The 26,864-nt window shown below is 42.7% G+C and overlaps 2 protein-coding genes across 31 annotated transcripts in view; both read right to left on the bottom strand.

Annotated features, from left to right (window-relative positions):
- LOC138764018 (sorbin and SH3 domain-containing protein 2-like) overlaps positions 1-26,864 on the bottom strand; it is a 555,886-nt gene that overhangs the window by 47,995 nt on the left and 481,027 nt on the right. For all 30 annotated transcript variants that reach the window (XM_069939294.1, XM_069939455.1, XM_069939471.1 and 27 more), the window contains 3 exons: positions 11,971-12,020; positions 9,554-9,723; positions 1,367-1,467 (listed from right to left, as the gene is read on the bottom strand). In XM_069939294.1, coding sequence (XP_069795395.1) covers positions 1,367-1,467; positions 9,554-9,723; positions 11,971-12,020 — 321 coding nt within the window. The remainder of the gene's footprint in view (positions 1-1,366; positions 1,468-9,553; positions 9,724-11,970; positions 12,021-26,864) is intronic.
- On the bottom strand, positions 5,763-9,464 carry LOC138753999 (sorbin and SH3 domain-containing protein 2-like). Its single transcript, XM_069917701.1, has 2 exons — positions 9,452-9,464; positions 5,763-7,392 (listed from the first exon to the last, which is right to left on the bottom strand). The coding sequence occupies exons 1-2, from the start codon at positions 9,462-9,464 to the stop codon at positions 5,780-5,782; spliced, it is 1,626 nt and encodes a 541-aa protein (XP_069773802.1). The 3' UTR covers positions 5,763-5,779.

The raw sequence follows: 26,864 nt of genomic DNA, 5'->3' as shown, positions 1-26,864 counted from the left end.
GATATACTGTACAAAAACGTCACTATAATTAACTAGTTGGCGGGAAGTAGGTAACATAAACTATAAAGGATAATACTCACTTCAAGGTATAAATTATTGATTTTCAGATACTTTATTCCACCTTTGAGGCATCACACTACATTACTATTCCAAATCCACCCTATTCCAAATGCAATCATTCCACAACAAGATATAATTTAAAACCTACATAATAACAACTCAAAACTCTCCCTTGTGTATTCATTTTAAAAAAAATTAGACTAACTGAAATGTTATAGACCCTTCTGGCCCACAAGCCTGTGATGCTCAAATACACCCAATTAATCTACAAACCCCATATATTTTGAATGGTGGGAGGAAACTGGAGAACTGGAGGAAGCCCAGCCAGACATGAGGAGAATGTGCAAACTCCTTACAGACGGTGCGGGATTTGAACCTGGGTTGCTGGCGCTGTAACAGTATTGTGCTAACCGCTACGTTAACCATTCGCAGTTTGATGTTTTGTTCTCTATCAGTCACCCTCTTGCCACACCAGCTAACTCCACAGCAGTGGGGCTGTCCTGGCACCCTCTGACAGCAACAAAAGAGCATTGTTGCTAAAATCCATGTTTCATTACCAGATCAAATCAAAAAGGTTGGAGATTACACAGAGACCAATTGATGTTCCCTTTGGAAAACTCATAAGAAAAATGTTCAATAAGTATATATTACATCATCCACTTAACCTTTCTCCTAATAATTATAACTTTGACAAACAGAAAACTGAAGCATACAATGGCAAGAAGCGTTGAATGTGTGTGAGAGCACGTGTGAGAAACAGTGTGAAAAAGAATGCGAGCAAGAATATATGAAGAGAGCAAAAGTGAGAGATAATGGAAAAGGACAAGAGAAGGCAGAGAGAGTGACAGTGAAACGGTGGCAGAGAAAAAGCAACAAGGTGAGCAAGAAAGCACAAGGAAGAGTGATGAAAGCAACAGAGCATGAACAAGAACGGACTGGAATGGGCAGAGCACACAAGATGGGTGAAATGATTTCTTTCGCACTACTTTTTTTAAACAGAGAAAAACTAATTTCTTCTCTCCCTCGATCCATCTGTAAAGTTGTATGAGATTGAAAGTGCGATGTATTCAGGTCTTTTTGAAGTCCAAAGAATATAACTGCTGTAAAGATAATCAAATACAATGTGAAGAGGGTGAGTCATGCTGAAATTGCAAGAGAGATGCTGGCTCAGGTTTAAATACACTTTACCCAATTGCGCTATTAAATTTTAAAAGACGTTGATGTGAACTTAAAAAGAAATAATGTTCCAAAACATTCTATATGCCTCAACATTAATTGTAGTACGGTGATCCCTCTCTTCAGTTACCTCTTTTTCTTCTGTTTTCTTACGGGGTTCCGGCATCTGTCCCTTGCGATCTTTTAATGCCGTTCGGCCCATTTCAGAGATGGTCCTATGAGATTCTTGAACTATTCAGAATAAAATGTATTTAAATTAATTACAGGCTCAAAATTTCTCACCCATTCCTTGGAACAGGTAATTGCTGCTTGGTCACAAGAAATACCCATATTTAGATTAAATAACATTAAAATGTTACCACGCCATGAAGGATTTCCAATAAATGCTTAGGAGTTGACATATTAGTTCTGGAAAAAATTCAGTTTCAGAATAAAGAAAAGTAGTTGCCATTTCTGAGCACAGTAAAACTCCTGCTGCTTCAATCTTTCTGGGAGTTTCCATATCTAAATTCAAAGTCGAGTGCATAGTTAAGAATAAACCTCATATAGGTTTCTGCTGATGAAGGGACAGGAGGTTAAAGCATCAAGTTCCACAGAGAGGGTGGGGAGGGGCAATGGAATGCGATCGTGACAAGACATGGCCTCTGTGGAACAACACCCAAGCACTTTCTTCAAAGGAAAAAGCTCTGGAATTGTTTCAATATTCTATGAAGCCATGTACACAAATGATTCACTCTTGCAGATGAGTTTCTGTATGGATAGATTTTAATTATAGCTGTCGGCTTTGGTTCGCATTACTTGGAAAAATCCATTTTCATTGCTGGATTTGTAAAGGTTGATGCCTTGCTAAATTCTGTTCACACGTGGTCCATCGTTTTATTTCTGGGAATGGTGTCTCAAACAGCCACCAAAAACAGAACACCAGAAGTCATAAATAGCTCTTGTGATCACTTGGCAAGTGATAAAGAGATGGGCTCTATGGTGTATTGTACACTTTCCTGTCACCCAGCAACCTCTTACTATATTGTGATCTAGAAGTTGTAAACAGATATGTAACAATATATTCTTTCAGCAATTCTATTTTTATTAATGATTTTAATAAGATGTGCAACTTAATTTGTAACTGTGCAATGGAAATGTAATTACAGCTGTTTAATATCGCCCATTTACCAGGTCTTTAATCAACACCACAATTATTTCAAAATCACCTCAACATCTTCCCTAATAATCACACCTCTATAAACACTAATTTTTCATTTAGCAATGAATTATTCTCAGAGATACCAGTTCCAAGTGAAGACTGATTGATTTACAGGCACAGAAATTGCAATGTTAAAAGTGCAATGAATGGCAAAATCTGGTGAGAGTTTGGCAAGGATAAAAGTTATGAGCTGAGGGTCAAAGCTGGATCAAGGTTGGGGTTGGGAGCGTGGGTGGGCAGTATAATTAAAGCAGCCTTACCTGAGTCAAGTTCTCAGCACTGCACTGTGAGCTGCTTCAGGAAGCTCACTTTAAATAGAGTTGCTGCAGCAGCAGGTCCCTGTGCTCAGAAATGGCACAACCCATGTGATTGTTGAGAAAGGGGATGGTCACAAATTTGCTGATTTTTGGAGAAGCAAGTTACTCCAACTTACCACTTGTCACTTACCATTTCCTCTCTGAGTTAGCATTATAAAATAACTTGTTGGATCTCAAACTGCACATAGTTGGTAACACAGTGTAAACAGATTAGAAATGGCATGCAGAGAGACACACTTATTAACACCAAGCAGAACCAAATAAAAAAAATCTGTTGTTAGCAATCTGCAAATAAGGATGTTCGTTCATGAGTTCAGATGAGAAACAAAAATATGACTGGAAGAATAATAAATATTGAGATGAAGTCAAATTCATTTCCCCCCTCTGATCTTTCATTGTATTTTATTTAAAATAATATACTTCCTCTGGATTTAAATGCCTCTTCGAATAGAACATATATCAGCATTAACACTTCAACATTCAAATGTGATTAAGTGGAATAAACATGAAATGATGGTAGGATCAAAATATCAATCATGGCCAAGAAATTTGTTTGTGTTGTATTAACGGATTATTATAAGGCTGGAAATAACTTTAACACAGAGCAAATCAGTTTGGTGCACAACTTCTGGGTGTCTTGGTACCAATGTGTGTTTCTTTTTCAGCAAGATTTTTATATCTGAAAATATTGTTTCCCTAATGACGAGTTGCCCAAATGATGTCAACAATAGTGCAATATTTTCTACCTTTTACTGGATCTGAAATATAGACTATTTCTCTTTCACACATGCTGCCTGACCTGCTAAGTGTTTCCAGCATTTCTGCTTTGATTTCAAGTGGTCTGAAACACCAGAGCTGCCATTCTATCACAAAAGCAGCAGCTTGTTACTAAAGTTGAAGGCTCAGAATATTGTTTTCAGGGCCTTCACAATGAACTTGCGCCAATGGTTAGAGAACTGCACTTACTCTACATACAGCTCACATTGAACACTCAGTCTCTCTTGTATTTTCAAACATTTTGCTGCATCCATAGCTGCCCATTTGTCTGGTCCAGATGGTCCTCTTCATGGATGACCTGGCTGTACAAACAACATCTCCCAACACCCACAGAGAATATAGTGCAGGAGGCAGACAAGAACTTGACTCCCAGCACCCTACCCATCCAGGCTTCACAGGGTCACCCTCCTAGCTAATTCTCTCAGTCAAACATTGTCCAAGGCTTTGCTTCCACAAGGTAGTCCTTATTCACAGCTCTCATAAAGCATCAGGTGTGAATTCACACACATGCCTGCACTGCTCTCCCAAACCTCAGCTTCTTCCCAGCCTGTTACAGCTGATACATGTCTCATAATGTAGTTTGTGGTTCACCGCTGCATTAGGGAAACCAATTTTGCTACCTACTCCCCCATTCAGCCTATAGGAGCAAGCAAACTGAGTGTGGCCATTTGCTGCCATAAAAGCCTTCCCAAAAGGGCAAGCATTCAGGGACTGTACTCATCTCCTCTCCAGTAACTTCAATAGTACTTTGCTGTGCACATGAGAATTCTCAATGCCCCCCCTCCCCCTTTAATAGAGGACACCCTTCCTGCAGGTGATGTGATCCACTAGCCTCTCAATAAACTTGGGAGCATGCAAGTAAATGACTCTCTGCAGTAACTGGAAACACGGTGGTGTGTGCATGTGTTGGTTGGAGCTGGGTGAGATGTTCTGAGCTGTGTAGCTAAGATTTGGCAACTTCAAAAAATTGTCCATGCTTTCCAGTTCTGGAATCTGCTTCTTAACTGGTGCTACCAAACATCATACACTTTTTGGAGATTTCAAAGCAATAAACCTGGGACCATGCAAATAAATAACATTCTGGAGTAACTGGGAACAACCTGTGTGGCATGAGAGAGATGTGCAACATTTGAATGCCATTGAATATTGCACATGAGTTTTCAGGCCCACCCCTTTGAATAGAGCACTTTTTCAAAACGTATTTGTTCCATTTATTTTAAAGAATATTTCGAGAGTCTTCAGGAAGTAGGTAGTGGATGGAGCAAATTAAAAAGAAAGTTAAAATTGATGCACTTTAAAGATTAAAAATTGATTTGTATGTATGTGTGCTGGCAGAATAGTGGCAGAGAAATGAGTAGCTATTGCATATAGCTGCAATCAGATCAGATATTAATCTGTCTCTACTTATTACCTGTACAGACACTGTACAAGCAAAGATGAAATGGAAGGTGGCCCAGATTGCAACACATTGGAGAATGCAGAGCATTTACAGATATAATGGATGAGTTTGACGACAAAAAGGAGATGAGATTAAAATAAATCTTAATGGGAAATCTCCTTCTGGGACAGCATAATGAGTTTAACAGTGATAAAAAATGCTGATGCATTAGAAAAGTATGTACCCATAATTAATTAATGAATCTAAGAAAGCTGGAGGTCAAATTTGTTTTTGTTTTAGGAATACTTGAGAGCTGAGTCATTAAGTGTTTGGTGAAATTTTTTGTTATATGCGTCGTAACTGTAATCTTTTACTTCCCCAAAGAAAGATGATTTTCCAGGTTGCAGTATAAATAACTGAAGTAAAATATTCCTAAATGCATCGAGTTGACATAGTTATTTATAAGGCAGCCAAGGTATCAACAATGAGAAATGTGACTAAGCATTTACGTTTATTTAAATCTTGCAAAACCTTATCAACTCCAATAATTTGTTTAACTTGGGTAACCTGGGATTACTCTCATTTAAAATGTTGAAGTATTTGCATATTTAGAACAGTCAAGGAAATGGAATGAAAAGCAGTCATGGTGACCTTTCACCAGAAAGGTCTTAACCAATTAGCTCATTTTTTTTCTCCCCTAATTCCACACAACTTTATTACCACGTTAATTTTCTGTTCTTGTCTGGACCAAATCTTAATTTTAACATTAGGATTGGATGCCTCCTTATTTTATAATTCCATAACAATAACATTTTATGTCATTAATTTGATGTTATAAATGAGAAATGGATGGGCAACGTATGGGGATGATCACACAATTCTCAGACATACAGTGAAGATTATGATTTGTTTGCCACCTTGGTAGTAGGTACAATCATTCTCTGGGTTGTTGTTGGTGTCCATGTCCTGATGGTACAAAGGAACAGTGACCTCCCCTTCTTGCAGCAGAGAAGGCTGTGGACTAACTTTCTTCCTAAGGACTTTGAGGGATGAATTCCTCTCCGGGATATCTGGGAGCAGTTCATTTATAAGTCTGTGTAATATGCTGTTATCAGGTAAACTTCCACGCCTTTTCTCGGCTTTAATGTGATCATAGATATCTTTCAAAGCAGAATCTAGGGCTTCAAAGACCGATTTGGATTTTGGCTTTTCAGATTTTCTTTGGGCAGGCAGGACCTTTTTCCTTCTGAAAGGCACTGGACTGACCAGGAAGGCAAGCTTTGAAAGGTTGGAGTCCGCTTCAGGTTTCCTTGAAGTCTGTTTCTTTTCCTGATTTGCCCTTTCGTGTTTCAGCATGGTGGTGAACCTGGTATATGAGGCTGGGCATCTGCCCTTGCAGGAGCTGAGAAGGTGCTTATGCTGGTGGAGATGGTGACCTGAGCCATAAATGCTTTCTGAAGATGTGAAGGAGTAATGATCAAAATCACTCTCACTGCAAAAAGAGGAGCCTTCAACTGGCATGTAATCACTGAGGTCAGACACCACAGCCTCATGATCACTATCCATCTCAGCACTCTCAAACCGTGAAGTCAGTCTTAGCTGATTTTCATTCGTTACTTTAATATGAATTGGCATCATAGCTTTGGACATGCAATACTGCTGCTGCATTGTAGACAGTTTCCTGCCTTGATTTTCCTCATCCAGTAAAGATTCAATGGATAACCGCCTCCTCGGAAAGATTCTCTTATTAGAAGTGATATAGGAGGCCTCTGATAAAATTGCTTTGTCGAGATTGGGCATAGATTTAGACTTAATAAGTTTCTCAAATTCAGAGATTCTAGTTGGCACCATGTCTCTTGGAACCTCACTGGAAAGTTCTTTCCATTCTGAAAAGATGCCTCTGTGCTGGTCTTGTTCGTATTGTAACACCCTGGACTTCACCGTGCAGATAACGTCTGGATTTATCAACTCGTTGCGATTTATATGGTGCATTTTCTTGTAGAGCTTCAAGAACCCTTTGCCGCCACGAGCTGACTTACAGCGAATCCGCGGTCGGTGGGGCTTTGTGCTCACAGTCCCATGCGGCGACAGCCAACCTCGAGAACATTCGCCCTTGGACTGCTCTTCGCAAAATAATGACACCATGCTCTCTGACTTTGTCTGTCCCTCCTGAACCTCATCATAGTCACTCTGCAGCAGATCATCATAGCTGCGAGACTTCAGTTTTGGTGACGTACCTTCTTCGGTGCTGCTCCAAGCTTCTGCATTTTGCCGATTCAGGTGCCAGCCATTCTTGAATAATACAGACCTTTTTGGGCTCGGTGTGATTATAACCAAGGGCTGGCTATGGTGACTACTATAACCTAACTCAGGAGAGGAATTCTGGTTTTGCAGTACATAGCTAAGTGGGCATGATCTGCTATTATCCCCACCTTTCAGATCCAGAGAGCAGCATGGTGAAAGAGAGACAATTCCAGAATTAACTAGACATACAAGGCAGTGTTACAGCAGCAGAAAATCAGTAAGAAAAGCAAAGAAGCAAGAAGAGAGCATGAACATAATTACTACTTAATATACATAGCTGTGTCTGTGAAATACAGGCAGAAAGATATTGTCATATCATTTCTATTGTCTTCTCTATTAAAGCTAAAATAATAAAATCTCATTAGGAGTCAGTCGCTGCACATACTAAGTTTGTTCCATTTTTTTAAGCAACATTGATCTCCAGCTCTACATTTTCCCTTTTGTTAACGTATCAAAGTTGGAAGCCTACAATTTATAAAGGTGTTCATTACAACAACACCCCCCCCCCCCCCCAATCCCTTTCAACCCAATGTCCCTATGCATTCAGGATGAGATAGGGATGTGTAACATAGGCTAAATTTTTACACATTGTTTTGTAGCCATGAACTACAAAATTTACAAAACGGCAAATAATTTGTTTGGTTATCTCAAATTACAAATGTGTCGAGTTCACTCAATTGTTAACAAGATTTTTGTGTTTGGAATCTGTATGATAAAGCAGCACAAATTATTTTATGAATGCAAAGTTTGGCTGGTGATGGGCTGAGGGACTTGTGCCCTCTAGTGGCTGTTTAATTTTTATTGAACTATCCATGACCTGTCAGTTTGAAACCGATGGTAAAGAGTATTTCAGGAGGCATAAATTTATCAGAAGTGTAATTATTCTGATGAAATGTGCTTGTGTAGCTGCAGCATTATTAACATTTTCACCCAGGTTTGTTTTCTTAATTGCTTTAGCTCTTTAAAATCAATTGTTTCATTGTTTTATTAGTCCTGACATATGGACATTATATTGTAATCAGATGGTCTCATAATTTTGCTCTTCATAAAAAAGACAATTGAAAGTTTAATGAAAGAAACTAAAAAGCATTTCAACAAGAGGCAAACCTCTAGAGTTCACCAACACTACACATGTAATATTTATAAGAAAAGCCTGCAGTCCATAAACGTATGTTTCTTCCAATATTTCTACTTGAATGTTTGGATTTTTTGCAATATGAACAAATTTAGATTCCCACAAAGAAACTTCAATAAATCTAAAATGTATTGAATTATACTGTTAAACACAAATCATCTGGGGACTTACTGTAACACCACTGAAAATTGCTGAGCTCAGGCTATCATCCTGAGTAGAAGCACTCCCAATATCTAATGTCTTAGTTCATAACGTGCATCATTTGATAAATATAACCAAATGCCAGAATGTTCATTGCAAAAACCTGGCCAACTCAAGTTATAAACAAATGATTATTTCTTGGGATATCTCAACCACAAATGGATTGTTAGACAAGTTGCATGCTTTCAACTTAATACCAAGACAGAGATTCCAACCATTTCTCCAGAAAGGCAGAGGAAAAATTATTGTTTTAGCTGACAGTTATTTTGTTCTATATTAGATTTAAGGCAGAGATATCTTTCCAAACAAAAGTAAATACAGCCACATAAATGTCTCAGCTTCATTATTTCAATTAAAATTTTAGGATTAATATTAACTATCAGAAAATTATATAATCCACAAGCAGTTTGGTAACAAGAATTCAATTTATGAATTCTTGCTGCCCCAATGAAATCTTAACTTCTCTTAGTTCTCAAAGCTAGGTTGCTATTTCAAGCATATGAAAACCTAGGTTTGAGAGAGAGAGAAGGACTGTAACACAATTGCAAATCTATTAGAATTGGCACAAATACTGATGAGCCACTATTGGAAATCACTGCCTGTTCAGGCTGATGTAAATAGAAGGACTGAAGGTTACTGAAAGAGAATTAGACAGCTACCTGAAAAAAAGTAATTGCAGTGGTTTTGGGAAAGAGTAGGGGAAGTAAGATTATTGGCTGAGAATTAAGATGGGCTTGAGGGGCCAGATGGACTTCCTGTGTTTTCTCACAATTCTAAAGAGGCAAACAGAATCAGGATCAACCAGGTATAACTCAGCAAGGGACTGAGAAATAAGGTTTTTATTCAATCCCTTGTTATATTTACATTATTTCTCCTTTTTGTAGTAAAAAGAAACATTTCACTCAGCAAAGACATCATGTCTCTCCCTGCATTCTGTTATTGCTAACACAAGAGAACTTGAATCACTGCATCTGAAGTTTTCTTTAGACAGCAGTCTTCCTTACCTTTAACTTTTGATGGCGAAGATGGTGATGAATTGATTAAAGACCTCCTGGGTATTCCATGGAGATCAACACTGTTCTTCTGCATAGTATGATCACTCTGTGCTCTTTGATGGTTCACTGAAGGCTCAGACTTCCGCCTCTTTCTGTAGTCACTTGCAGAATTTGTGCCACTGAACAATAGATTGAATCAGATTGATTGAAACACTGTCCAAGTTATCTTTCTTCTATCGTAATGTCCACTGAAGTTCACCTTTCTCTCAGTGTTACATCACTCACTTTTGAAATATTTTTAGCAACAGAATGTTTACAACAGATGACAAACTTAATACAGCAATTAATGGTTACACTTGCCATTAACTTTCATTTGCACCACAAACTCACAGAGTTAACTGTGGAAATCAGCGACTTGTGTGAAAATTCGTGAACATCGCCATTTGAGAAATAAATAGATCTGGCAATGTGCTGGTAGTTTAAAGCAAATATTTTCAATTCATGCAGTGCCTTGTTTGCCAAGTTGTCCACTGATGCCTGTGAGCCAGATTACCAAGAAACCCAAGTACAAATCCAATAATTTTAATGACAGCTGCTGTAGAAGGCAGCACACATCTGAATATACATCGGTTCCATTTCCTTTTAAGCATTTAAATGAATCTATGTTAACACTGGAACATTTATTATCCCCACTGCAGTAACCAAGTATCAACAAACACTCCTAACCAGCTGCATAAAGCAACTTGTTCTATTTTTCACCAATCACAGAATAGTACCTTCTCTTAAAATTCAAAAATAATAAGTTATTGCTCACATAAAAGAATACCTGAGTGAGTTACATGGCAAAAATAACAACTCCTTATTCTGATTTTGTGAAATAAAGTTTGAACAGAATGAGAAAGTATGGGCACATCATAATTATTTCTTTCTTTCCCTTGGGCTTGAGTGGCATAGGTGAGAATTTAGTGCAATTCAACTGCCACTGGAAACCTGCTCAGTGACTTTCCCATTTCAGAGTTCATTGACCACGCAACCCCACACCTGCTAAAAGAAGTGTGAGGTCAAGCTGATAAGAACTGGGAAGAAAAGCAGGAAACAGCAAAGAGTGGAAGGAGTGGGTCTAATTAAATAGACCGAAAACTGACATATTTGTTAAGGATAATGTGTTGCTTTTCACGAAATGAGTGATTAAATAGTTATTAAGTGAGAATCTAGGTGTGCTAAAGGAGGATTTCAAACCACTACTGGAGATACCAGAACACCAGCCTCTGATACTGTTGTATTCAAAGCCAGATTAGAACAGAACATGAGAACAAACCAAATACCCTTTGGCAAAGACATGTCACAGCAGGTACCTTAAGGGATTGGAGGAAAGCAAGAAACGTAACTAAAACTATGCTCATTCTTTTGCAATATTCCTAATGTCTGCCATATTATACAAGGGCCTTTATTCAATGAATTAGATGCTGTTGAAAACCTATCAGCCATGATTCAAATGGCAGAGAAATGATGGTCTTATTCTACTCCTTTGTCTGATTGTCCTGAATTATGCTCAAAAATTAATCAGAAATAGTTTTTAGTTAACTCAGAAATTGTGAAATTCACTAACAAGGCTATTTCAGAGAACTTTTAAATCAGCTATTTTGGTGGGACTGAAATCACAAGATAGGATATTTGCTGAATCCACTGGATTATTACAATCTTTTTGTTTTATTATTACAGATTTATTTGATTAAATTTAAACTTGTTTCTGGATCAACTGCCACTGGAAACCTGCTCAGTGACTTTCACTACAAGACAATTAGACCGCAGGAGCAGAATGAGGCCATTTGGCTTGTTGAGTCTGCTCTGCCATTCAAATCGTGGCTCATGTATTCTTCTTTTCAACCTCATTTTCTTCCATTCTCCCCATAACTTGGACACCCTTACTAATCAAGATCCGCTTTAAATCTACCCAATGATTTGGCCTTTAGGGTTGTCTATAGCAGCAAATTCCTCAGATTCACCACCCTCTGGCTAAAGAAATGACTTCTCATCTTTGTTCTAAAGGGACTTAATTTCATTCTGAGGCTGTGCCCTCAGACCCTAGACTGGAAACATCTCCACATCCACTCAATCTAGCCCTTTCAACATTCAGTATGTTTCAATGAGATCAGTCTCACCCTTCCAAACTCCATTAAATACAGGCTCAAAGCCATCAAACATTACTCATACATTAATCATCTCATCCCCGGGATCATTATCGTAAACCTCATCTGGATCCTCCCCAATGCCCCAGCATATTCTTTTTTCAATATGGGGACCAAAATTGATCACAATATTTCAAGTGAAAATGGATCAATGCCTTATAAAGCCACAGCATAACATATTAGATTTTATGCTATCATTCAGAGAAGAACTAAATAGGATTTTCATTTGAATCTTACCTGGATGATCTCTCCAATGTCCTTTCTATTGCTGGATTGTAAAAAGAAGTCTGTAAGAAAGTCAATTGTAAAGATAGGATTAGAATTGCTGCCAAAAGGACAAAGGATATGCAATGTCACCCTGACTTCATTTTGTTAACCAATATCTAATGCATCAATCATTTTCAGTGGTTCAGAAGGCACAGGCAAGGCTAGATTAATGCAAGAATCTGTGGTGCATGACATCCCAGAGCTCGAATAACAAATGGCTGCTGCTATGACAGAAGATCCACTTTCCCCGTAAACTGGTCAGGTAAGTGGCCCAATAATTTTAGTATTGTCCCACTAGGGTTGAACAGCATCAGTAGGAGAAAAATGGCACCATTTTGGATAGGATCCCTTCATCAATCCTTTTCGACCTGCTGAGCTCCTCTGGCACATTGATTTTTGCGTTTTTCATGAGAGACCCTTACAATATTTTATCAAACAATATTATTAACTCCTACTATTTGAAATTCAATGTCATTTGGAATTGTTGCTGTTCTGCAGTTAAGATTATATAGGTTGTTCCATTGTGAATGAAGCTCTACTTCCTGCCTAACATTGGAAGGCTAAATTATTTGGTGTGGTAATATAGAGTACGTTTCTTTTTGAAAATAACCAATCAGCTCTGCTCATCTTCTAACTCTAAATAAATGCTAAATTAGGAAAATTCAACACTTGAAAAAAAAATGCGTTGCAATTGTTCCAGCTGCACCTGTCTACGCAGATCACAGATGCAGTGTTTGTTGCCTTGGCAAACACTCTCCCTGGTGATTGCAATATTGCAGCGTAAAAAGTGGCCATGGAAGTGAAGAAAATTGCAAGAACGTACATCTCATGTGTATGGCTGCCGTGATTATCGGTGTGAAGTTAGTCCCATTCTATGAGTGCCCGGCCTGCCGCTGAGGTTGGACTCCTCATTCTGCAATCCTCCTGATTGTGGCAATAAGCTCCATGAGAGCCAGCAGCAAATAATTCACAGAGCCTTGAATTCTCAGAAAGGCAAATGAAACAATATGCTCATGCATACCCTTTAAGTTTCATTGTTGGCATACTGCAAAGTTGCACTCTGTTTTCCCAGGAGTGGCACATAAAGCTCAAAATTATTGTACTACATTCTATCATAAAGCAGAGATGAGAGCTGTGGAAGTTGCAGTCATTCTATGGGTATTGAGAGGGTGCTGAGGTCAAGAAGGGCTCCCAAAGGGCCTTGGGTGCTGAAAGCTTCTTGGTTCTATTGGAGGTTTGGAATTGGAGATGAGATTGCCAATGGATTGAACAGGGGTTCGTGAGGCTGTAGAAATGCTGGGGGGTGAATCCACGAACAGTCAGTGTCTCTGAGGGACCTCTCTCTCTTTCTTCTCTTTCATATCTAATGGTGATTCTTTGTTTGCCTCCACAGCATAAGTTGAAGTATTTCATGTTTTTTGTACTATTATATGACAATAACAGGACTTTATCACACCCTTGGAACAAACAGAATTTCTTAGAAGGCTATAATCTCACCACACTGCTGATAGTCATTGCTTTCCCACTTGCTATGTCGACCTTTACCTGTCGACAACCTTCCAATGGTAGCTTTGAGTTGAGCAGTGTAAGGACTTCTGATTATAAATGGAAAGCCTAACTCACTGCTCAGTTTTGCTAACCCCAAAATACAAAAAGCAAAACATTCACAATTAGATGCCATTCAAAATTCTTCATTCTACTTCCACATATTTACAAACATACATAAAAAAATAACTCAACATATTTGCTTGTTCTTAAGTGATTTCAACTTAAAGAAATATTTAAAAATGCATGATCTAAAATTCACCTCTAACTTCCCCAGAGTTATACTCTGGAGTCACTAGAGTTGTAGCAGGTCCAACCTGACACAGGTTCATTTTACAGTAACCGCTGGGAAACTGTAGGGAGTTAGAACTTCAGAAAATAATCAGAATGATAAAGTAAAGAAACTTTCAGAAATTCTGGGACTTTACGTTCATGTCTGCATGCTTAAGGACTCAGAATTCTCTGATAGTAGCATGGAGAAAACACACGTCAATAGTTGACACACGAAAGTGCTGGAGAAACTCAGCAGGTCCTTTTACACTTACATCTCAATAAATTGGCTGTTCAGTCTCCCAGGATAGGAATGGCATTTTGACCACTCTTAGCTCAGACACTGCATGTGTTCACACTTGCAAGGATTCATCCCCGGGGTTAGGACTGTTCTACCTTCTGGTGATGTCATGACACATCGAGCGATGGTGGACTTGCCCTAAATCCTGATCAATATATTATGATCTTAAATTTGAACAAAATTAATTAATAACACAATTAAGCTTTGTGTACAGCTCAGTATGAACTCTTCAGCCCCTATTGTTGTGCTAACCTAAACAAATCTTTATAAGGGATTGTGGGAAAGTGCTAGCAATAAAATAGCAATAGCGGACAATTTTTAAACAGCGTGCGAAAGTTTGTAGTGCTATCACGTACAATTTATAAATAATATGGGAAAAAGCAATGGTGGACCTGCCCTCCCAGCGGGCCATGTGGCAGATAAAGGGCTGTATGCATGGTTGCATGCACGGACCACTCATGGAGAGATTTCTCTGCTGCAGGGCATTCTGGTAAGTCAGGCCCACCATTGCTTTTTCCCATGGTCTTTATAAATTGTGTGCTACAGTGCTACCAACTTTCCCATGCTGTTTAAAAATTGTCCGCTATTGCTATTTATTTTCTATCTCTCTCTCTTCTGCTGCAACTTTCCCACAGCAAAATTTATACCTTTATTTTAATCTTTTCTTCCTTCACATTCCTGCACTCATGCAAAAACTTAGGTAATTTCTATCCCAGAATCCACTTGCCTGATTGCAACACCAGGGTGTGCAGGCACTGGGGATTGTACTAGATGATGTCATCTCACTAGTACAGCATTGAGATTTTCATTTCACACTACACACTTCAAAGGCCGATTGGCTGTTAATTCCAGGGACCACTTGCAAGTGTGAAAGGGGCTATAGAGATACAATGCCCTCCATCATGTTTGGGACAAATAAACTTTTTTTTCCTATATTTGCCTCTGCGCTCAACAGTTTTAAATTTGTAATCAAACAATTCACATGTAATTACATGCAGATTCCATATTTTACTTAAGTTTATTTGTATACATTTTGGTCTGATCATGTAGAAATTACAGCAATTTTTATACATCGTCCCCTCATTTCGGGGCACCATAATATTTGGGACATTTGGCTTCACAGGTTTTTGTGAATACTCAGGTATGTTTAATTGCATTACTGTAGGTATAAGAGAGCCTGGCTTGCTTCTACACTTTTGATCACCTTTGGAATCTGTTGTTGCCATTTTTCAACATGAGGAACAGAGTTGTGGCAATGAAAGTCAGAGAAGCCATTATGAGGCTGAAAACCAAAAATTAAACAATAAAAGACATCACCCAAAATCCAAAATCAACTGTTTGGAACATCATTAAGAAGAAAGACTGTGCTGGTGAGCTCAGGAATCACAAAGGGACTGTCATTCCAAGGAAGAGCTCCACTCCTGATGACAGAAGAATTTTCATCATAAATTCCCAAACATTTGTCCAACACGCTTCACGAGCCAAACGTGGATACTGTTCACAGAAGACTTTATGAAAAGAAATACAGAAGCTACACTGCAAGATGCAAACCATGACAAAGTTGGTCTGCTTTGGATCTTGGGTAGTTTCTTTACACCTCCATACTTTGCTCTTGTTATCACTCTGATACAGGTTAATTTTGGTTTCATCTGTCCATAAAACCTTTTCCTAGAGTTCTGCAGGTTCTTTTAAATACTTCTTGGCAAACTGTAATCTGGCCATCATTTCTGAGGCTTGCATCTTGCAGGGTTTCCTCTATATTACTTTTCATAAAATCTTCTATGGACTGTAGTCATTGACATATCCACACGGTCCTCCTGAAGAGTGTTTCAGATCTGTCAGACATATGTTTGGAGATTTTTCTTCATTATGGTGAGAATTCTTTTGTCTTCAACAGTGGAATCCTTGCAATACCAGCCCCTTTGTGAATTCTGAGCTCACCAGAACACTCTTTCTTCTTAATGTGCACTTTAATTACATGGGAATTGTTTGATTTCAAATTGAAAACTGTAGAGCACAGGGGCAAATAAAGGAAAAAAAATGTCTTTGTCTCAAACATTACGTAGGGCACTGTTTTTGGCCCTGAGCCCTTCTCTGCAGACTTCCTTGTTTCATTTTATATGTCAATAGTTATCCTTTTATCTTTATTCCCTAGCACAGAACTCTTTTCAAGCAAGGAAACAAGAACAAAACTTTCAGTTAGATTGACCTCTCATGCCTCAAAGTTTTACAGCCAATTAGTTGTTCTTCAGTATCAATTAATTATTTCCACTGTTTTAGTTTAATGTTCTAATAGAGTGGTGTGGAGGCAGATATATTGGGAAAACTCTTTTCCCATCTTCAAAGAATGCCATGGAATTTCTATTTTCAAGACAGAACAATGTTTTTGCTCAGCAGGATCTCCAACAGTGAAATATAAGCGTTCAATTTTATGGTCCGTAGTTTCCATATACAATTTTCTGCCTCAGACAAATGTTTGTGAATCTTTTTTTTGATCTCTCTCTCTCTCTTGAGAACACCCCTCTCTGTAACTGGATTCTGGACTTTCTAATGGAAAGACCATAGACTGTCTGGAAAGACCATAGAATGTCAGCACCATAATGCACTGGTGCACAAAGCTTTGCTCAGCCTGCTCTTGTTCACACTATTGACCCTCGACTGCTTCGCCAGATCCAGCTCCAACAGTGTAATCAAGTTTTCAGATGACCCAACAGTAGTCGGCCTCATCAATAACAATGATGAATTGCACTACAGAGAAGAGGTGGAAAATCTCGTGATATACGAGAGTAACAATCTGAGTCTCAACGTGGACAAGGTGAAGGAGATGATCATGGACTTCAGGAGGACCAGGAACAACCACCCTCCACTACACACCAATAACTCGGTAGTGGAGAGCACCATGTTCCTTGGAGCTCACTTAACTACTGACCTATCATAAACACACAACATCTCCTCACTTGTCAGGAAGCCACCACAGAGACTGCACTTCTTTTCTTTATGAATATTTTATTTTTGTTTTTTTCCATATATATATATATATATATATATATTTTTATATATCTTAACAATGGAAAATTTTGATATATATCTAAAACTTATTCTTGCAAAACAAAACAACCCCTAACAACCACCACCCCGCCCCCCACAGCATAAAACCATACACCATCAGGCTTACAGTTGAGTTAGAAAAGAATATCTTCATTGGGGAGATCACATATTTTTATACTAATAGCACCTTTTTTTAATTTGCATTTGGGCCCCTATGGTTGCCATGTTTTTATAAATATGTCAGATTTGTTCTTTACATTATACATGATTTTTTTTCCATAGGTATACAACTGCTCATATGTGCCCTCCTTCAAATTATCTATAGAGGGGAGTCTGATTTCCAAGTAATTGCAATACATTTCTTAGCCACAGCTAAAGCTATTTTAACAAATGATGATTTCCAAGTAATTGCAATACATTTCTTAGCCACAGCTAAAGCTATTTTAACAAATGAAATTTGGAATTTAGTTAGTCTGTTACATATTTCAAGAAGATTGCCCAAAAGATAAAGCTCTGGGTCATCCTTGAAAGCCACCCCTATTATCCTTGTTAGTATTTCAGTAGTATTCTTTCCAGCATGTAAAAATATTCCTATTTCTATTACACATGAAAAGCACATCTCCAAAATTTCTGATTTTGATTTATGCAATTTCTGTGGTGTGAGATATAATTGGTGCATGAAATTATATTGTATTAATCCATATCTTGCATTTATAATTGATGCCACCAATCAGATCAGCATTTTTCCATTATTACAACTCCTAAATCTGACTCCCATCTCTCTCTTGATCTCCGTAAAGCTGGATTTTCACTTGCACTTTGAAGAGCAAAGTACATTTTAGATATACATTTAGATGTGTTCCCAGCCAAATTGGTTCATTCCATCTTACTAATTTCAGTGGAGCCAAGTTTAGTCTCCACCTTTCTCTTAAGAATTATAACTGGAGAAAGCAGAAGAATATGGATAGAATAGTTATCCATACTTATTTCTTAGTTGTTCAAAAGACATAAGAGATCCTTCCCTATAGCAATCATCAACAAATTGAGAAAGATTATATTGTAGCAGCTACTATGCCTGTTAATGAGCTTGTTAGTGAACAGCTGTTGGTCCACAGGAACAGCAGGTTAAAGCTATGAGCCATTAGTACCCCACTCCTTTAGGCAGGGGCTTCATCTGATCCACTCACTGTACTTTGGCACCCAGCACTGCTAGCCCCCAATGTGTCAGGTAAGTCTGTAAAATGATGGTGGCGGTTTGCAATACCGTGCTGTGTGCCTGCAACAATATCATATTTTATATTGTATATAGATATGTTTTTGAAGGAGAGATTTTTGGGTTAGTGTATGTCACAAACAAATACAAAAACTTCACAAAACAGATCTCATTTAAAATGACAGAACTTTGATCAAGCCAGAGAGTCCAGGCTCCAAGTGCCTTTGCAAAAACTTTGAAGAATTTAATGGATTATTGTTTTGAAAGCAACAGATTAAGGAATCAGAATTTGGACAGTTCTGCAATCTGTCTGGTTACGGTTTGCTGTTTTAAGAAGGTAATGAGGTTTGACACCAGAGAGAGAAGTGACCAAACAGGCTTTCAGAGAGAGAGGGGAGGGAGCGAGAGGGAGGGGGGGGAGGGAGCGAGAGGGAGGGGGGAGGGAGCGAGAGGGAGGGGGGAGGGAGCGAGAGGGAGGGGGAGGGAGCGAGAGGGAGGGGGAGGAGCGAGAGGGAGGGGGAAGGGAGCGAGAGGGAGGGGGGAAGGGAGCGAGAGGGAGGGGGGAGGGAGCGAGAGGGAGGGGGGAGGGAGCGAGAGGGAGGGGGGAAGGGAGCGAGAGGGAGGGGGGAGGGAGCGAGAGGGAGGGGGGAGGGAGCGAGAGGAGGGGGGAGGGAGCGAGAGGGAGGGGGGAGGGAGCGAGAGGGAGGGGGGAGGGAGCGAGAGGGAGGGGGGAGGGAGCGAGAGGGAGGGGGGAGGGAGGGAGCGAGAGGGAGGGGGAGGGAGGGAGCGGGAGGGAGGGGGGAGGGAGCGAGAGGGAGGGAGGGGGGAGGGAGCGAGAGGAGGGAGGGGGAGGGAGCGAGAGGGAGGGAGGGGGGAGGGAGCGAGAGGGAGGGAGGGGGGAGGAGCGAGAGGGAGGGAGGGGGGGAGGGAGCGAGAGGGAGGGAGGGGGGAGGGAGCGAGAGGGAGGGAGGGGGGAGGGAGCGAGAGGGAGGGAGGGGGGAGGGAGCGAGAGGGAGGGAGGGGGAGGGAGCGAGAGGGAGGGAGGGGGGAGGGAGCGAGAGGGAGGGAGGGGGAGGAGCGAGAGGGAGGGAGCGAGAGGGAGGGAGGGGGGAGGGAGCGAGAGGAGGGAGGGGGGGAGGGAGCGAGAGGGAGGGAGGGGGGAGGGAGCGAGAGGGAGGGAGGGGGGAGGGAGCGAGAGGGAGGGAGGGGGGAGGGAGCGAGAGGGAGGGAGGGGGGGAGGGAGCGAGAGGGAGGGAGGGGGGAGGGAGCGAGAGGGAGGGAGGGGGGAGGGAGCGAGAGGGAGGGAGGGGGGAGGGAGCGAGAGGGAGGGAGGGGGGAGGGAGCGAGAGGGAGGGAGGGGGGAGGGAGCGAGAGGGAGGGAGGGGGGAGGGAGCGAGAGGGAGGGAGGGGGGAGGGAGCGAGAGGGAGGGAGGGGGGAGGGAGCGAGAGGGAGGGAGGGGGGAGGGAGCGAGAGGGAGGGAGGGGGGAGGGAGCGAGAGGGAGGGAGGGGGGGAGGGAGCGAGAGGGAGGGAGGGGGGAGGGAGCGAGAGGGAGGGAGGGGGGAGGGAGCGAGAGGGAGGGAGGGGGGAGGGAGCGAGAGGGAGGGAGGGGGGAGGGAGCGAGAGGGAGGGAGGGGGGAGGGAGCGAGAGGGAGGGAGGGGGGAGGGAGCGAGAGGGAGGGAGGGGGGAGGGAGCGAGAGGGAGGGAGGGGGGGAGGGAGCGAGAGGGAGGGAGGGGGGAGGGAGCGAGAGGGAGGGAGGGGGGAGGGAGCGAGAGGGAGGGAGGGGGGAGGGAGCGAGAGGGAGGGAGGGGGGAGGGAGCGAGAGGGAGGGAGGGGGGAGGGAGCGAGAGGGAGGGAGGGGGGAGGGAGCGAGAGGGAGGGAGGGGGGAGGGAGCGAGAGGGAGGGAGGGGGGAGGGAGCGAGAGGGAGGGAGGGGGAGGGAGCGAGAGGGAGGGAGGGGGGAGGGAGCGAGAGGGAGGGAGGGGGGAGGGAGCGAGAGGGAGGGAGGGGGGAGGGAGCGAGAGGGAGGGAGGGGGAGGGAGCGAGAGGGAGGGAGGGGGGAGAGGGAGGGAGGGGGGAGGGGGAGCGAGGGGGAGGGGGAGGGAGGGGGTGGGAGGGGGAGGGAGGGGGAGGGAGGGGGAGGGAGGGGGGAGGGAGGGGGGAGGGAGGGGGGAGGGAGGGGGGGGAGGGAGCGAGAGGGAGGGGGGGGAGGGAGCGAGAGGGAGGGGGGAGGGAGCGAGAGGGAGGGGGGAGGGAGCGAGAGGGAGGGGGGAGGGAGCGAGAGGGAGGGGGGAGGGAGCGAGAGGGAGGGGGGAGGGAGCGAGAGGGAGGGGGGAGGGGGGAGGGAGGGGGGAGGGAGCGAGAGGGAGGGGGGAGGGAGCGAGAGGGAGGGGGGAGGGAGCGGGAGGGAGGGAGGGGGGAGGGAGCGGGAGGGAGGGAGGGGGGAGGGAGCGGGAGGGAGGGAGGGGGGAGGGAGCGAGAGGGAGGGGAGGGGGCGAGAGGGAGGGGAGGGGGCGAGAGGGAGGGGAGGGGGCGAGAGGGAGGGGAGGGGGCGAGAGGGAGGGGAGGGGGCGAGAGGGAGGGGAGGGGGCGAGAGGGAGGGGAGGGGGCGAGAGGGAGGGGAGGGGGCGAGAGGGAGGGGAGGGGGCGAGAGGGAGGGGAGGGGGCGAGAGGGAGGGGAGGGGGCGAGAGGGAGGGGAGGGGGCGAGAGAGGGAGGGGAGGGGGCGAGAGGGAGGGGAGGGGGCGAGAGGGAGGGGAGGGGGCGAGAGGGAGGGGAGGGGGCGAGAGGGAGGGGAGGGGGCGAGAGGGAGGGGAGGGGGCGAGAGGGAGGGGAGGGGGCGAGAGGGAGGGGAGGGGGCGAGAGGGAGGGGAGGGGGCGAGAGGGAGGGGAGGGGGCGAGTGGGAGGGGAGGGGGCGAGTGGGAGGGGAGGGGGCGAGAGGGAGGGGAGGGGGCGAGAGGGAGGGGAGGGGGCGAGAGGGAGGGGAGGGGGCGAGAGGGAGGGGGCGAGAGGAGGGGAGGGGGCGAGAGGGAGGGGAGGGGAGGGAGGGGAGGGAGGGGAGGGAGGGGAGGGAGCGAGAGGGAGGGGAGGGAGCTTGTTTCTGCAGTCATGGTAAGATGGCAGCTTTTTGAAACCCTATTTTGAAGACAGGTCATGAGTTCAGAGTTCAGCCTGTTGAAAGCTCCCCTTGTGGTCCATACAAGAGGAAATGGCTGGCTGGAGTGTTTCACTGGAAATAAAGGAAACAAAAGGAATTTTGTGGTGACCTGCAGAAGAAGTTGTTATCATTTGGAAAATCCTGATGGGGCAATTTCTTTGGCAAGTCACTGAAGTGACAGATCTGAAGGAATCTGTTTGTGTGTGTCCAACGAGTAACGGAATCTCATTCGAAACCAACAAGAACCTTCTCGAGTGGTAACCATTTAAGTACCAGAGCATGGTGAAAATTCATAAATGTTAAATTCTGTGCACATTATAAGAATTGCATGATACCGGTGAACTTGGAGGAATGAGAAGAAATAAATCAAAGAACTTTTCTGAACTTATACATACGTAACATACACGTGCGTTTAGAATTAGAAGGGGGTTAAGTTAAAGTTAATAGTAATAAGTTAAAGTTTGATCCTGTGTTTATGTTTAAAGAAAATTTAAAAAATGACTTTCGTTTAAGTAACCATTTGTCTTGGTGAACTTGCTGCTGGGTTTTGGGGTCATCTGGTCCTGTAACAATCTTATTCCTTTATTATTCCATGAATTTATTATTTTGTTACCCAGATTACATAATGATATCCTTAATGATTGTACCTGCTTTTTTTTTTTTTTGAAACATTAATTTATTTCTTGCCATATTCTAATTGTAGTATTTTTGGATTGACTCGACATTCCACTTGTATACAAGTCCTTCATGTCTCCTCATTTATTGAATTCAGTTCCATTCGAGTTCACGAAGGGGGACTGTTTTCTTCATGGAAAGATGATAGAAATCTTACTTGTGCTGATAGATAAACTTCTTCAAATCTGGGAGTCTAAGTCCTCCCAGTTTATAGTCCCATGTTAACTTTTCCAGTGTAATTCTTGGTACTTTGTTATTCCATAGGAATAGTCTTATACAATTATGTAATAATTTAAAGAATTTTTTTTAATTCATGTAGTAGGCAAAGATTGGAAAAGATACCATAGTCTTGATATTACCTTCATTTGTATGCAATTTACCCATCCTATTAATGTAATTGGCAGATTTTTCCATTTTCATAAATCTTTTTTTTTTCTAATCAGGAGTATAATTAAGCTTACATAAATTCTGTAAATTATTATCTATCATTATTCCTAAGTATTTCATTCCATCCTTCTTCCATTTAAATCCACTATACCCTGGCCAGCTGCATCACAGTCTGGTATGGTAGCTGCAGGGAAATGGATCGGAGGTCAATCCACAGGACCTAAGATTAGCAGAGAGGATCACTGGAGCCTCCCTCTCCCCATGGATCCCCAGGATCATTGTCTCAAGAGGCTGCATAAAATCATTCAGGACCCCTTCCACCCCGCACACAGCATCGTTCAGCTGTTCAAATCGGGAAAGAGATACAGGAATATTAGAGCCAGCACCACCAGGCTGAGGAACAGCTTCTTCCCACGGGCAGTGAGAATGCTGAACCACCAAAAGAACTGCTCACACTAACCATCCGAGACGCTCATATTTATGACACAATATTTATTTATTTGATGTGTGCACATGAAGACTTGTCCTGCACATGTATCGTTTGTCTATAGGTGTGCATTACGGCTGCGTGTTTTGGACCAAGGACTGGAGATCACTGTTTCGTTGGGTTATACTTATATCAATAATAAATGATTAAAATGAAGAGCAGTAATCTCTAAACGAAAACCTTTGTGAATCAGCAATGAGGATAATGTACACAGAACTTGGCCTTTGGGATCAGAGTTACATAGAAAATAACAGAAAGGGAGTCATTCTCTCTCTACCCCACCAGCAGTGGCATTTCCATCAAAAGCTGCACATTTGGTTTTCAGCTGATCTACCACACCACATGGAAATGGCAAAATCATAAAGGAATCTGAAAAATGGGAAACAAATGAGCAGAACTTTGACTTAAACATCATCTCTCATTTCCTTTATCTCCACAGATATTAGCTGCATTTTCTGCTTTTATTTCATCTTTCAGTATCTGTGGTAAGTTGGTTATTTTTACTCAGAAGATGTTTGAAGCAATCAGCTCAATACTTCCCATTTTTTGATTGTAGCAAAGAACGAATAGAACGTTTTCTACTTCTGCATAATTAGAACATTGCTCCAAGTTTGGCATGGCTCACTTTATATTATGAAACTTAATTAAACTTCAATTTATATTGAAGAGTTACATTAACTCAAACCTGAGAACTGTTCTAATATTGTGATTCAATTTCTGATGGAATTTTGGATTCTAATTCAATGCTGGCAGCCTCTGCAGTGATGAGAAAATGTGCCAAAGGATATTTTGTGTTCATGAGCTGAATGTGTAATTGAACCTGAAATGAAGCAGTGAGAGAAGATGGAACCTCTTAGAAAAGTTCATGAGATCTAACAAATTCATCCCATTATTCATGCCAATTGCTTTATAGTTGGATTCAAGATAGCCGGCTTGTTGCAGAGTAGGTAGTTATGGAGGACCATCACCTTCCCAAGATCGTGTTATATGGCGAGCTCTCCACTGGCCACCGAGACAGAGGTGCACCAAAGAAGAGGTACAAGGACTGCTTAAAGAAATCTCTTGGTGCCTGCCACATTGACCACCGCCAGTGGGCTGATATCGCCTCCAACCGTGCATCTTGGCGCCTCACAGTTCGGCGGGCAGCAACCTCCTTTGAAGAAGACCGCAGAGCCCACCTCACTGACAAAAGACAAAGGAGGAAAAACCCAACACCCAACCCCAACCAACCAATTTTCCCTTGCAACCGCTGCAACCGTGCCTGCCTGTCCCGCATCGGACTTGTTAGTCACAAACGAGCCTGCAGCTAACGTGGACATTGCCCCTCCATAAATCTTCGTCCGCGAAGCCAAGCCAAAGAAGAAGAAAAAGAAGAAGAAACCTCAGATATAAAAAGAATTTAAGGATGGTTTGGGAGTTGGGAGAGACAGGGAAGTGGAAAGAGGAAGGGTGGCAGAGGCAGAGTGGACTGCATATTTGATACCCACTCCACTCCTCTCTTGATCTAATTTACATGTACCAGAGGCTCGGCAGAAGAAAGAACAATTCCTCCTTTTACTTAGCTCCTGGCCCTGCCAAACTTTACTATCAGTAGAGATTCAAGTAGATATCGGTTCCCAATTCCAAACAATTTGTTACTGAAACTGTAAAGATTTTTTAATACTTTCCACTAGAAAATAACAAATAAGAATCAGAAAGAAAGAAAGAACAGGAACTAAAGTCTTCATTCTGACAAACCCACCAGCCTCTGCATCCAACTCATTATCTGCCAGAATTTCCAGCATTTATTACAGGATCCCACCACCAAACACATTTTTCCTTCTCCTCCCCTCTTGGCCTTCCGCAGGGACTGCTCCCTCCGTGATTCCCTCGTGCACTCATCCCTCCCCATCCATCGCCCCCTTGGCACCTTCCCCTTTGGCCGCAGAAGGTGCCATACTTGTGCCCATACCTCGTACCTCACCAAGGCCCAGGGCCCCAAACAGGCCTTTCAAGTATATCCTACAGGACTTATTTACTGCATCCGGTGCTCTCTTTGTGGCATTCTCTACATCGAGAGACTAGTTGCAGATTGGGAGATCACTTCGCTGAGCATTTCCTCTCCATCCACAAGCACAGCAACCTCCCAGTAGCCAACCTTTTCAATTTCAAGTCACACTCCCAGACTCATATGTCTGTTCATGGCCTTGTGTACTATCTTACCCTGACCACCTGCAGATTGGAGGAATAACAAATTATTTTCCGTCTGGGCACTCTCTAGCCAGATGGGATTAACATTGACTTTACTGCTTTCTACTAAACCTGTTCACCTTTTCTTTCCCCTCCCCCATTCCTGTCTTTCCAATTCTCCCCTCCCTTCCTCCTTTTGCCCACTCAGCTATCCCTCCCTCCTTCATTCACCCATCATCTCCTGCCTTTGCCATTCCCCTCCCCTCCTACTATTTTTGTTCGGCTGCCTGCCAGAGCTCAAGCCTGAAACATCGGTTATATATCTTTACCTTTGCTACATAAAAGACACTTGGTGGAGAATCTCTCCTGGTCCCCCAACACCAGACCCATTGCCAATAAGGCCCAATAATGCCTTTACTTCCTGTGGAGGGTGAGACAGTCCAGCTTCCACCTCACTACATTGTACAGTGGATGCATTGAGTGCATCCTATGTAACTGCATTACCACCTAGTTCGGGTACTGCAGCATCACAGAACGTAAGACCCTGCAGCGGATAATAAAGGCTGCTGAGGGAATTATTGGGGTCTCTCTTCCTGCGATGATGGACATTTGTAACGGCTGTTGTTTGCGGAAAGCCATAAAAATTGTGAAGGATTCCACACACTCCCTCCTGCAATCTATTCTCCCTCCTGCCATCCGGAAAGAGGTACCAAAGCGTTCGGTCCTCATGACCAGATTGCGAAAGAGTTTTTTTTCCTCCAAGCTGTGAGGCTTCTGAACTCCATGAACACAGGGCTAGCATATGTAATATGATATTTATAAGTGATATGTTATTTATAAAAAAGTTTCTGACATAATTTCTCCACAGTCCGAAGAAACGCTATCTCATTTTTCACTCTACTCTGCAATGGCTATGGTATGAATGACAAATAAACGCGATTTGACTTGACACTGTTTGAACTGCTGAACTTCTCCAGCATTTTGTGTTTTTACTTCAACCATGGTGACTACAGATTTTTGTGATTTACCACAAACCACATCCTAATCATGGTAAGAAACAGATCATATAGTGATAATTTCTCACCTGCACTTGTTTCACGAGAACAGTGACAGGGAAAGTGGTATTTGGTATTTTGCCTGATTACTTTGAATTTTTTTTCCTATTTTTCCACTGGTTTTTAATTGCCTTCAATTGGGTATGATCTGGACTGCAGAACTCTTCTTGTGATGCATCGGCCCTGGAGACAAGCTTGACAGCTCTTTCCAGCCTCCCGAGTGACATGTTCTATGTGGGATTGCAGGTGACTAAGGAGCAAATTCAAAATTGTAACTGTGTTTGTAATCAAAAACTGAAAGGACAGCAATCTAATTCAGCTTACAACTCCTTCCTCAGAAGGAAGTGGTGGAGTTTGTAACATGTGTAAAAAGACCACAAAAATGACCACAAATGACCAAGGCTGACATAAAGAATGAATCTTTATGCCTCCACACAACCTCAGGAGGTGCTGAATATTCTTAAAAATATTAGGATTTATAAATTCCTAGGACTGGAGGAGAGATACCCCAGGTTAATACAGGAAGTGAGGGAAGAGATTCCTGAGGCAATAGAAA

This window comes from Narcine bancroftii, chromosome 1, assembly GCF_036971445.1.
Source record: "Narcine bancroftii isolate sNarBan1 chromosome 1, sNarBan1.hap1, whole genome shotgun sequence".
NCBI classification, from domain to species: Eukaryota; Metazoa; Chordata; class Chondrichthyes; order Torpediniformes; family Narcinidae; genus Narcine; species Narcine bancroftii.
The sequence above is the reverse complement of the archived record's forward strand: the minus strand, read 5'-3'. Positions and strand labels throughout refer to the sequence as shown.